Source organism: Mizuhopecten yessoensis, unplaced genomic scaffold (genome assembly GCF_002113885.1).
Source record: "Mizuhopecten yessoensis strain PY_sf001 unplaced genomic scaffold, ASM211388v2 scaffold10613, whole genome shotgun sequence".
Lineage (NCBI taxonomy): Eukaryota > Metazoa > Mollusca > Bivalvia > Pectinida > Pectinidae > Mizuhopecten > Mizuhopecten yessoensis.
The window spans coordinates 349,127-363,095 of NW_018408634.1; the positions used below are offsets into that span (position 1 = coordinate 349,127).

The 13,969-nt window shown below is 39.9% G+C and overlaps 1 protein-coding gene across 1 annotated transcript in view; it reads left to right on the top strand.

Annotated features, from left to right (window-relative positions):
- The window catches only part of LOC110461418 (hypoxia up-regulated protein 1-like), a 117,466-nt gene that overhangs the window by 22,768 nt on the left and 80,729 nt on the right, over positions 1–13,969 (top strand). The window contains exons 6-9 of the mRNA XM_021514861.1: positions 3,726–3,880; positions 5,549–5,625; positions 10,178–10,306; positions 10,636–10,740. Of these exons, the coding sequence (XP_021370536.1) occupies positions 3,726–3,880; positions 5,549–5,625; positions 10,178–10,306; positions 10,636–10,740 (466 nt within the window). The remainder of the gene's footprint in view (positions 1–3,725; positions 3,881–5,548; positions 5,626–10,177; positions 10,307–10,635; positions 10,741–13,969) is intronic.

Consider the following 13,969-nt stretch of genomic DNA (forward strand, 5'->3'; position numbering starts at 1 on the left):
GGTACTGAGACTGAAACATTGTACCATATATAACATGGTACTGAGACTGAAGCATTGTACAATATATATCACGGTAAGAAGACTGAAACATTGTACCATATATAACAAGGTACTGAGACTGAAGCATTGTACCATATATAACATGGTACTGAGACTGAAGCATTGTACAATATATATCACGGTAAGGAGACTAAAACATTGTACCATATATATACATGGTAAGAAGACTGAAACATTGTACCATATATAACACGGTACTGAGACTGAAGCATTGTACAATATATATCACGGTAAGGAGACTAAAACATTGTACCATATATAACACGGTACTGAGACTAAAACATTGTACCATATATAACATGGTAAGAAGACTGAAACATTGTACCATATATAACACGGTACTGAGACTGAAACATTGTACCATATATAACACAGATAGGAGACTAATATAATCTTTCACCCCCTTGGGAGTGAGGCAGGGGGATCTCAACCCGAAGGGTAAGATTCTTAAGTTGCCTAACACGAGGCTTGTCGAGTGTTTGACAGCTTAAGAATCTTACCCCGAGGGTTGAGATCCCCTGTCTCACTCCCAAGGGGGTGAATGATTATTTTTCTCTTACCCTGTTTACCCTCTTATCTATCTAATATTGCCATTACAACAATGCAAGACAATGCTGATATGATGCGATTGAATTGTCGACATGACGTCATTGTATTGTTGCCGTGACGTCATGGTATTGTTGCTATGACGTCATACATCATGCGTCATGTTGAGAACGTGCAAAGAGCATGTGTAGCTTGTCTCAACCCTAGGGTGAGATAAGAAAATCTCACACCGGTAAAATGGTGGATATCCCTGTCCAGGGTAAGAGAATAAAACATTGTACCATATATAACATGTTACTGAGACTGAAGCATTGTACCATATATAACACGGTACTGAGACTGAAGCATTGTACCATATATAACACAGTAAGGAGACTAAAACATTATACCATATATAACATGGTAAGGAGACTGAAACATTGTACCTTATATAACTATAATTGGCCATAGTTTTAATACTTAATTATGGCCAAAGTTTTAGTACTAGCCGATTGGCCATAGTTTTAGTATTTAATTGCGGCCTTAGTTTGAGTACTAGCTGAATGGCCAAAGTTTAAGTTATAGCTGATTTGCCATAGTTTTAGTACTAGCTGATTGGCCATAGTTTTAGTATTTAATCGTGGCCTTTGTTTGAGTACTAGCTGATTTGTCATAGTTTGAATACTAGCTTATTTGACATAGTTTGAGTAATAGCTTATTTGTCATAGTTTGAGTACTAACTGATTGGCCATAATTTTAGTACTTGGTGATTGGTCATATTTTTATTAGCTCACCTGGCCCGAAGGGCCAAGTGAGCTTATGGCACGGTGCGGCGTCCGTCCGGCGTCAACTTTTTACTTCAATAACTTCTACTCAATAACCAAGAGGCCCAGGCTGATGATATTTGGCCAGTAGCATGCTAGTTTAAAGGGCTACCAAGTTTGTTCAAATGAATGACCTTGACCCACTTTCAAGGTCACAGGGGTCAAATGTCTTAAAATCTTCAAACAACTTCTTCTCAATAACCGAAAGGCCCAGGATACTGATATTAGGTCTGTAGCATGCTGGGATGAAGGGCTACCACATTTGTTCAAATGAATGACCTTGATGAACTTTCAAGGTCACAGGGGTCAAATGTCTTAAAATCTTCAAACAACTTCTTCTCAATAACCAAAAGGACCAGGGTACTGACATTGGGCCTGTAGCAAGCTGGGATGAAGGGCTACCAAGTTTGTTCAAATGAATTACCTTGACCCACTTTCAAGGTCACAGGGGTCAAATGTTGGGAAATCTTTAAAACGTCTTTTTCTTAATAACCAAAAGACCCAGGGTACTGATATTGGGCTTGTAGCACATGCTGGGATGAAGGGCTACCAAGTTTGTTCAAATGAATGACCTTGACCAACTTTCAAGGTCACATGAGTCAAATGTCTTAAAATCTTCAAACAACTTCTTCTCAATAACCGAAAGGCCCAGGGTACTGAAATTGGGCCTGTAGCATGCTGGGATGAAGGGCTACCACGTTTGTTCAAATGAATGACCTTGATGAACTTTATAGGTCACAGGGGTCAAATGTCTTAAAATCTTCAAACAACTTCTCCTCAATAACCAAAAGGACTAGGGTACTGACATTGGGCCTGTAGCAAGCTGGGATGAAGGGCTACCAAGTTTGTTCAAATGAATGACCTTGACCAACTTTCAAGGTCACATGAGTCAAATGTCTTAAAATCTTCAAGCAACTTCTACTATATAACCAAAAAGCCCAGGGTACTGATATTGGGCCTGTAGCATGCTGGGATGAAGGGCTACCTAGTTTGTTCAATTGAATGACCTTGACCAACTTTCAAGGTCACATGAGTCAAATGTCTTAAAATCTTCAAACAACTTCTACTATATAACCAAAAAGCCCAGGGTACTGATATTGGGCCTGTAGCATGCTGGGATGAAGGGCTACCCAGTTTGTTCAAATGATTTACCTTGACCCACTTTCAAGGTCACATGGGTCAAATATGTTAAAATCTTCAAACAACTTCTATTCAATAACCAAAAAGCCCAGGGTACTGATATTGGGCCTGTAGCATGCTTTGCTGAAGGGCTACCAAGTTTGTTCAAACCAATGACCTTGACCAACTTTCAAGGTCACAGGGGTCAATTGTCGTAAAATCTTCAAACAACTTCTACTAAATAACCAAAAAGCCCAGGGTACTGATATTGGGCCTGTAGCAAGCTGGGATGAAGGGCTACCCAGTTTGTTCAAATGATTTACCTTGACCCACTTTCAAGGTCATAGGGGTCAAATATGTTAAAATCTTCAAACAACTTCTATTCAATAACCAAAAAGCCCAGGGCACTGATATTGGGCCTGTAGCATGCTTTGCTGAAGGGTTACCAAGTTTGTTCAAACCAATGACCTTGACCAACTTTCAAGGTCACAGGGGTCAATTGTCGTAAAATCTTCAAACAACTTCTACTAAATAACCAAAAAGCCCAGGGTACTGATATTGGGCCTGTAGCATGCTGGGATGAAGGGCTACCAAGTTTGTTCAAATGATTGACATTGAGCCACATTCAACCTAATGTCCTTGTTCCACATTCCAGGTCACAGGCAACGTGTTTAAATCTTTCAAAAGGTTCTTATGAATCAAACATTGATATTCTTCCTGTAGCTGTATTTTAGTCATAGTTTTAGTATTAGCTTATTTGCCATAATTTTAGTACTAGCCGATCGGCCATAGTTTTAGTACTAGCTGATTGGCCATAGTTTTAGTATTAGCTTATTTGCCATAGTTATAGTACTAGCTTATTTGCCATAGTTTAAGTACTAGCTGATAGGCCATAGTTTTAGTACTAGCTTATTTGCCATAGTTTTAGTACTAGCTTATTTGCCATAGTTTTAGTACTAGCCGATTGGCCATAGTTTTAGTACTAGCTGATTGGCCTTATTTTTAGTACTAGCTTATTTGCCATAGTTTTAGTACTAGCTTATTTGCCATAGTTTTAGTACTAGCTTATTTGCCATAGTTTTAGTACTAGCTGATTGGCCATAGGTTTTGTACTAGCTAATTGGCCATAGTTTTAGTACTAACTGATTGAAACTCCCTATAACTCCAGTGCTCATCCATGACTTCCTTCTTACATAGGGTGTTCGGTTCCCTAAAAAAGCATTCTGGTACCTGATGCACATCGTAGGGCTGAAATATGAAGATCCACAAGTGGAGACATACAGGAAGCGGTTCCCATACTACAACATCATTAAAGACGAAGACAGAGGCACCATGTTGTTTCAGCTGGAAGAGTAAGTGCAATCTGACAAACAGGAATTGGGGATTTTTAGCTCATTTTTACATCTTATATGATGTGGTTTGTCATTCTTCCATCAAGTACTAGCTTTCCACTTAAAACAAATTCTTTGAATAACAAAGAGGCATAAGGTGATAAAGTTTGGCCAGTATAAGATGTACCATATATAACATAGTAACCAGTATAAGAGGCATCAGGTGATAAAGTTTGGCCGGTATAAGATGTACCATATATAACACAGTAACCAGTATAAGATGCATCAGGTGATAAAGTTTGGCCAGTATAAGATGTCCCATATATAACACAGTAACCAGTATAAGATGCATCAGGTGATAAAGTTTGGCCAGTATAAGATGTCCCATATATAACACAGTAACCAGTATAAGATGCATCAGGTGATAAAGTTTGGCCAGTATAAGATGTCCCATATATAACACAGTAACCAGTATAAGAGGAATCAGGTGATAAAGTTTGGCCAGTATAAGATGTACCAGATATAACACAGTAACCAGTATAAGAGGCATCAGGTGATAAAGTTTGGCCAGTATAAGATGTCCCATATATAACACAGTAACCAGTATAAGATGCATCAGGTGATAAAGTTTGGCCAGTATAAGATGTCCCATATATAACACAGTAACCAGTATAAGAGGCATCAGGTGATAAAGTTTGGCCAGTATAAGATAGATGGAGGGCTATCAGTTTTGTTCAGGTAAATGACCTTGTCCCACTTTCATATTTAGAGAGGCCATTTTTAGCTCACCTGGCCGAAGATATATATCCCTGCTCCACAGGGAGTTGAGAAAGATATTGGCTGGTTGCAAAGGCCCTATAACAGGAGATATACTTTATATATATATATAGGAGATATACTTTATACATATATAGGAGATATACTTTATATATTTTTAGGGGATATACTTTATATATTTACAGGAGATATACTTTATATATATGTAGGATATATACTTTATATAGTTATAGGAGATATACTTTATGTATTTATATAGGAGATATACTTTATACATATATAGGATATATACTTTATATAGTTATAGGGGATATACTTTATATATATATATAGGAGATATACTTTATATATTTATAGGAGATATACTTTATATATTTATAGGAGATATACTTTATTTATTTATAGGAGATATACTTTATATATATATAGGAGATATACTTTATATATTTATAGGAGATATACTTTATATATTAATTGGAGATATACTTTATATATTTATAGGAGATATACTTCAGTTGTTTTCAGAAATCAGTGCTGATAAAACAGCTGTCAACTATTGAGATATTTTACTGATTACCTGGTACATATTTTAACCTCTCTCACTTTCTCTCGGAAAATGTAGTTTTGACAAACGGGGAGTGGTAAGATTCAGCCTTATTTTTTCTAAGATTTAATCTGCATAGAAAATAAAACTGTGACCATGAAGTATGTTTAAAACAATGATATTTTCTAGGATATTCTTTTTAGTTATGAAACATACATTTTCGTTCTTTAAAAATGTTTCTGAAATGATGTATTGTAAGCAAAACTAATAAACATACAGAAAAGGAACATATGTTGATTTAGATACTGTGTTAGAGATGGTTTCTCCTTTAAAGTGATGTAACATTTACTTCTCTTTATGATTTGTAGTGATTCTACCTACAGCCCAGAGGAACTGATAGCCATGCTACTAGAGAAAGCTAAAGCCAATGCGGAGCTATTCGCAGGTAAATTGATAGCAATACTTGTTGGCGACCCGTTATTGTGTAAATAATTGTGTATTTTTGTTAGGCTTTTTAGCTCATCTGGCCAAAACGGCCAAGTAATGTGGTGATGCAATGTCCATCGTCCGTCTATATGTTTTCTGTCACCTTTTTATTAGCTCACCTGGTACTAGGGACCTCGCCAGGTTTGTCATCTGGAATACTATGTCTGAAGTTTCTAAAGTGCAAGAGTGCCCTCCACTTGTATGCTGACTGTGACAGGGTGTTGATAACACAATCCCACCACTGAGCAGATAACCGCTCAAGGGGCCGTTCCCTTACAGTTTCCGGAGACGGTTGAGCAGAAAATCACTCTGTCTCTAGAGGCTCAGGGGCTGCCTGATAGGCAGATACCCTTCTCTTTCTGAACCTTTGTATTGTTGGCAGACTTAAATAGAGCTACTAACTAATAACTGTCTCCCAACTTTACAATGTGATTCCAGTTACCTAGGTCACAAAAATACAAAGGGATTTTTACTATCCTTGCTCCTTTTCCTAAACCGAAGATCACAGCAGTGCCGTGTAATTTATCTACTATGGAACTATTGCCTTGTTACACCCCGCACACCAGACTAGTCAAATGTCGGGGGGCTCTAGTCTACATAGCTATGCCGGTGAGTACTCCACCTGAGTGGGTAACGACGCTATCTGATTGCTCAAAGACAGTCAAACAGCTTCTGTGATGGCATTCCCCCGTCCTTGGCAGAATTTCCCGCCAAAGCCAGCGGGATCGTTTCAACCAAACAGTTTCCTGGCCCCTGTGAATGCGTTTTTTCGCATTTGATAGATTCAACTGCCAGCGACTCAGGAGACGAAATGATTTTGACATGCATTTTAAGTCCCTTTTTCCAGTTTGGTTCTGGTAGAAGTGATAAGGAAGGTCATAGTCACAGATTACACCATCATTGACGAAATAGATCTGAGGTATACCCACTGTGTTTCCATTCTTGTTCTGTGGTCCGTCCTGGGCTAACTCAAACACCGCATGTAACTCCTGGTCATCCATTTTGTCCTTGTTGTTTTCTGATGACGTCAAAATTGGTTTGAAACATTCGATGATTGAGTGAACACAAGTTTCCGGCTCCTCTTCCCTGTCAAATGGAAATGAGGCAGATTTTGGTTTTACCGCCTGTTCTCCTTCAATTTTTAGCCCCTCTGTTTGAGGTACATGTATGTGATTATTTTGCCAAGGACAAGGAGTATGGGCCTTGTATGTCTGTGGTATTATACTGTCCACATCCTCCTCAAACTGTCTACTTTCACAGTTAGCTTCTGCCGGGTCACTGTTTAAATAATCTAGTGAATCTTCTGAGACCCTCACTAGCCTCTGGCCCTCTCTGGTAACTTTATCGTTACAGATAGGGCATTCCCTCAAAGCTAAGGGATGTCCTCTATTGGCTCCGTAGCTCTGATGTTCCCGGAGATACTCTGGCCCTTCCCAGGAAACATGTCTGCTGTATTACAGCTCAAGGTTTCCCTATGAAGATGGGAGATCAATTCTACATGTTCTTTAACTCCAATATTGTGTCCTTCCTTCATTATGACGGACTTGGCAGTGTCATTCATCACTCTCACTATGGATTGTTTGCCAACAGGAGGCACCAGCCTTCCATTTAAGGTTAGGGGTATGGTAATGCTACTGCCAGTTTCACCTCCCTCAAAGATGGGACTTCTTTTCTAGGCTTAGGGGATAGAGATCTTGATCTCTCTGCGGAGCTTCTTTATGGTTCTGGGGAAGCATATCGAGACCTCTGATTGTACGCCTTGGTATTCCGTCCCTTGTCATTACCCCAACTGGCGGCACTGTTGTTGCCTCTCGCCAGTTCCCAGGAGCCCCAGCTAGGTTGACCTGGACCTGGTGATCCCATGCCTGGTGATTCCCCATGATATCTGGGTGGCCAGTTACGGTTTCGCGGGGGTCCTTATGTTCTGAGTATGGAGACCTATCTTGGCGCCAACAGTCATACCTGTTACGACCATTATCCTGGTGTGGACAAGGGTATTGAGCACTAGCACGATTATCTGGCAGTTGGTTCCCTTCAGAGTTCTGAGGGTAACCTCTGTCGCGTTATGGAGAGCAGACGTCACCACGAGGTGGAGGCGAGCTCTCATTCTCATCTTGTTTCGTGAAGTGCAGTTCCCTGCGGGCCTCAACAGGGACGTCTTTGTACAGTTCCTTCATCTTCTTCTTAATCTTAGTGAACCATAGAGTTTGCGGAAGTTTGTCGGCTCCAACACGTCACCGACCAGGCAATCAAAAAAACGCTGTATAGTCTTACGGTCTGACCATCTATTGTCTTTTATTATCCTCTCAAATTTTAGAGCGAAGGGCTCCCATTTCGCCTTACCGGAGTAAGTGGGCATCTTATTTCTCTAAGGACTTCTACTCTTCCGGCGATGCCTCTGCTCATCATCAGAGAAGTTCACAGAATACCTGTCGCTGTCCTCTTCTTCCTCACTGGAGAAGTCAGGCTTGGATCTGTTGCTCTCTGACAAATCCTTGCAGGGGTACAGTGTACCTTGTGATTGATGCGTATGTCGGTCAATGGGAGTATGTTGCACGCCCGTCTATTTCTTCCTTTATCATGGGTATCAGTGCTGTTGTAGTTACGCCTTGATTTTCCATGCTGGTTAAGGGCTCTTTTGTGTGAGCATTGGCAACGGCAGAAGGCAAAACATGAGCAGGGGTAATATGGTGTTCTAATTTAACCTGCTTTTGCCCTAACTGAGTATCTATGTACCCCAACAGGGGATAGTTATTCATCCTGCCATTGGCATATGGCAGCTTATGGCCTGGGGGTAAGTTACTCTTCCCATGTTGGAAAGGTAGTTGTGAAGGGTCATATCCCTGGGAATAATTCCCCCCCTCCCTGCTTGGGAATCGTCAAACTAGGCTTGACATCTTCCAACAAGAAGTCAACCTCCTTTTCATTGGGTGATGATCGGCATGACATGCTTTGACCTAAGCGCCGATTCATTTCATCCTCAACATGTGGGTCTGGTTCTAATTTAAACCCCCACTTAGAGGCAATGGGTGCATTGGTACCTTCAGTAGGCCATGTTGCCATGTGGGACCCCTGACCTTGACCCCTTACATACCTCCTATCTTTTGGGATAGCCTGTAGGATAGGGTCAAAACAGGACTCGTTCTGTTTAGGAACCAATGCCCGAGGGTCAGTAGATGGTTTATCCTCAGGTAGCATGGAGGTAGGTTGAGATATAGCTCTATCCCCCTAGAGTGACCAGCTACTTGTTTGATGCCCTTGGCTACTGACATACTGACCACCCTTAGGTGTAGTCAGTAGCACAGTGGCTGGATTAGAGGACTTTTTTTAATGGCCTCTGTCTCTAAGTTAGCCACTTAATCTCTAACTTATTTTGCATGTCCAATGCAGTGTCCTCCTGCCTATCAAGTCTATTAGACTGTGATGTGGTTGACTGTTCCTCTAATGCAACAGTGACCATTATGCCAGTAATCACCACCATCACACGGCCATCTCTGCCATTTTTCAAGGCCTATCCTTGAATTAGCCGCTTATTTTTGTAGGGTGACATCGCCATCAGCTCCAGGATTTTCTGTGCTGTCGCAGGGCCTAAACCCTCCAACAAGCACACATCTTCCTCTGTGGCAGAACATAAATTGATAACAGACATCCTCAATTATGAGACACTGTTGTCAGATTGTTCTATAAATTCAAATACACAGTGTGTTTTTATGTTGTAATCAAGAAACAAGTCAAAACATGTAAATAAACAATGATGAAATTATGCACACGAACAGTAGCGTTCCTATAAATAGACAACATATGTCTGTCCTGTACAGTATACAAATATTTAACAATTGGCAATTTACCAAAAATACCTCTGCAATAAACGGTATGTACTAGAGGTGTACTTGTGACAGTAACGGAAACTGACTGCCGGTTTCAGTCTGTCGTACGTTAGTATACGTGTTGTCATACGTATTACGCCAATATAGGCTGCCAACTATACAGTCGAACAAAGCTTCATAACAAAGTAACAAAACCTTTAAGCTCAATATAAATATCAGATGGCAGTGCAGAGATGTCACATTGATGTTGTTGGCGCGGTTAGAGGTCTAAGGGAGATAACTCTCCCCTAAATTCGCTACACTGTATTGGCAGAATTTTGATCATAATGTTTCTGAACAATAAAAAGAAAATGATAAAATACAATCATCCTAACAACAGCATTCTGCAACACATGTTTATCAAGATGTTAGATAAGAAATCTTTTATTCAATACATAATCTAAACTCAATCTTTATTTATCAATATTAAGATTAGGACATGAGAGGGACGTAAACAATTGCCCTTCACTTACTGTAAACAATGCAGAAACCATAATTGTTATTTCCCTTTGTCCACCATATTGTCTCATGAGTCATGGTGATGGATGAGAAAGCTGTGCATGATTTTCTTTGTGACAATTATAAATGAGCATTTTTGAAGGGCTGACAGGCCTAGCTATATTACCACTCATGTTTTGATTTCAGATCAGCCAATCAAAGACTGCGTTATAACAGTACCAGCCTATTTTAGCCAACCACAAAGGAAAGCTATGATCCAAGCCGCTTCAATGGTTGATCTCAACATTTTACAGATCATGAGTGATAATGCAGCAGGTATCTGGACAATTAACATCATTTAAATTCATTGTATTGAGAAGGCATCATTTTATCATTGTGATTATTGAGAAGGCATCATTTAATCATTGTGATTATTGAGAAGGCATCATTTGATCATTGTGATTATTGAGAAGGCATCATTTTGTCATTGTGATTATTGAGAAGGCATCATTTTATCATTGTGATTATTGAGAAAATATCATTTTATCATTGTGATTATTGAGAAGGCATCATTTTATCATTGTGATTTTTTTTAATCTATGATACTAAGAATTTTTGGTTTGAAAAGCAAATTCTCAAACACAATTATTTCATTTTGTGTCTAGTTGCCCTGAACTATGGTGTGTTCAGAAGGAAGATGTTTAACTCCACGATGCAGTACTATATGTTCTACGACATGGGAGCAACCAGCACTACTGCCACAGTTGTAGGTTAGTATTTAATATCTAGGACAGTGGGGTCAGTATAAAGACCATAAGTGTCCGTATCTAAGACCCTGGATGTCAGTGTTTGTGACACTGGTATCAATATCTAGGACAGTGGGGTAAGTATAAAGACAATAAGAGTCTGTATCTGAGACACTGAATGTCACTGTTTGGGACACTGATATCAATATTTAAGACAGTGGGGTCAGTATAAAGACCTAAGTGTCCATATCTAAGACACTGGATGTCAGTGTTTGGGACATTGATATCAATATTTAGGACAGTGGGGTCAGTATAAAGACAATAAGTGTCTGTATCTGAGACACTGAATGTCAGTGTTTGGGACACTGATATCAATATTTAGGACAGGGATGTCAGTATAAAGACCATAAGTGTCCGTATCTAAGGCACTGGATGTTAGTGTTTGAGACACTGGTATCAATATCTAGGACAGTGGAGTCAGTATAAAGACCATAAGTGTCTGTATCTAAGACACTGGATGTCAGTGTTTGTGAGACTGGTATCAATATTTAGGACAGTGGGGTCAGCATAAAGACCATAAGTTACCGTATCTAAGACACTGGATGTTAGTGTTTGAGACACTGGTATCAATATCTAGGACAGTGGAGTCAGTATAAAGACCATAAGTGTCTGTATCTAAGACACTGGATGTCAGTGTTTGTGACACTGGTATAAATATTTAGGACAGTGGGGTCAGTATAAAGACAATAAGTGTCCGTATCTAAGACACTGGATGTCAGTATTTGGGACACTGGTATCAATATTTAGGACAGTGGGATCAGTATAAAGACCATAAGTTACCGTATCTAAGACACTGGATGTTAGTGTTTGGGACACTGGTATCAATATTTAGGACAGTGGGGGCAGTATAAAGACCATAAGTTACCGTATCTAAGACACTGGATGTTAGTGTTTGAGACACTGGTATCAATATCTAGGACAGTGGGGTCAGTATAAAGACCATAACTTACCGTATCTAAGACACTGGATGTCAGTGTTTGTGACATTGGTATCAATATTTAGGACAGTGGGGTCAGTTTAAAGACCATAAGTTACCGTATCTAAGACACTGGATGTCAGTGTTTGGGACACTGATATCAATATTTAGGACAGGGATGTCAGTATAAAGACCATAAGTGTCCGTATCTAAGACACTGGATGTTAGTGTTTGAGACACTGGTATCAATATCTAGGACAGTGGGGTCAGTATAAAGACCTAAGGGTCCATATCTAAGACACTGGATGTCAGTGTTTGTGACATTGGTATCAATATTTAGGACAGTGGGGTCAGTTTAAAGACCATAAGTTACCGTATCTAAGACACTGGATGTCAGTGTTTGGGACACTGATATCAATATTTAGGCCAGGGATGTCAGTATAAAGACCATAAGTGTCCGTATCTAAGACACTGTGTCAGTGTTTGGGACACTGGTATCAATATTTAGGACAGTGGGATCAGTATAAAGACCATAAGTTACCGTATCTAAGCCACTGGATGTCAGTGTTTGGGACACTGGTATCAATATTTAGGACAGTGGGGTCAGTATAAAGACCATAAGTTACCGTATTTAAGACACTGGATGTCAGTGTTTCGGACACTGGTATCAATATTTAGGACAGTGGGGTCAGTATAAAGGCCATAAGTTACCGTACCTAAGACACTGGATGTCAGTGTTTGAGACACTGGTATAAATATCTAGGACAGTGGAGTCAGTATAAAGACCAGAAGTGTCTGTATCTAAGACACTGGATCTCAGTGTTTGTGACACTGGTATCAATATTAAGGACAGTGGGGTCAGTATAAAGACCATAAGTGTCCGTATCTAAGACACTGGATGTCAGTGTTTGAGACACTGGTATCAATATCTAGGACAGTGGAGTCAGTATAAAGACCATAAGTGTCTGTATCTAAGACACTGGATGTCAGTGTTTGTGACACTGGTATCTATAAAGACCATAAGTGTCTGTATTTAAGACACTGGATGTCAGTGTTTGGGACACTGATATCAATATTTAGGACAGTGGGGTCAGTATAGAGACCATAAGTTACCGTATCTAAGACACTGGATGTCAGTGTTTGGGACACTGGTATCAATATTTAGGCCAGTGGGGTCAGTATAAAGACCATAAGTGTCCGTATTTAAGACACTGGATGTCAGTGTTTGGAACACTGGTATCAATATTTAGGACCGTGGGGTCAGTATAAAGACCATAAGTGTCTGTATCTAAGACACTGGATGTCAGGGCTTGGGACACTGGTATTAATATCTAGGACAGTGGGGTCAGTATAAAGACCATAAGTTTCCGTATCTAAGACACTGGATGTCAGTGTTTGGGACACTGATATCAATATTTAGGACAGTGGGGTCAGTATAGAGACCATAAGTTACCGTATCTAAGACACTGGATGTCAGTGTTTGTGACAGTGGTATCAATATTTAGGACAGTGGGGTCAGTGTAAAGACCATAAGTTACCGTATCTAAGACACTGGATGTCAGTGTTTGTGACACTGGTATCAATATCTAGGACAGTGGGGTCAGTATAAAGACCTAAGTGTCCGTATCTAAGACACTGGATGTCAGTGTTTGAGACCCTGGTATCAATATTTAGGACAGTGGGGTCAGGATAAAGACCATAAGTGTTCGTATCTAAGACACTGGATGTCAGTGTTTGTGACACTGGTATCAATATTTAGGCCAGTGGGGTCAGTATAAAGACCATAAGTGTCTGTATCTAAGACACTGGATGTCAGGGCTTGGGACACTGGTATTAATATCTAGGACAGTGGGGTCAGTATAAAGACCTAAGTGTCCGTATCTAAGACACTGGATGTCAGTATTTGGGACACTGGTATCAATATTTAGGACAGTGGGGTCAGTAGGTATCAATATTTAGGACAGTGGGGTCAGTAGGTATCAATATTTAGGACAGTGGGGTCAGTAAAAAGACCATAAGTTACCGTATCTAAGACACTGGATGTCAGTGTTTGGAACACTGGTATCAATATTTAGGACCGTGGGGTCAGTATAAAGACCATAAGTGTCTGTATCTAAGACACTGGATGTCAGTGTTTGTGACACTGGTATCTATAAAGACCATAAGTGTCTGTATTTAAGACACTGGATGTCAGTGTTTGAGACACTGGTATCAATATCTAGGACAGTGGAGTCAGTATAAAGACCATAAGTGTCCGTATCTAAGACTGGTATCAAT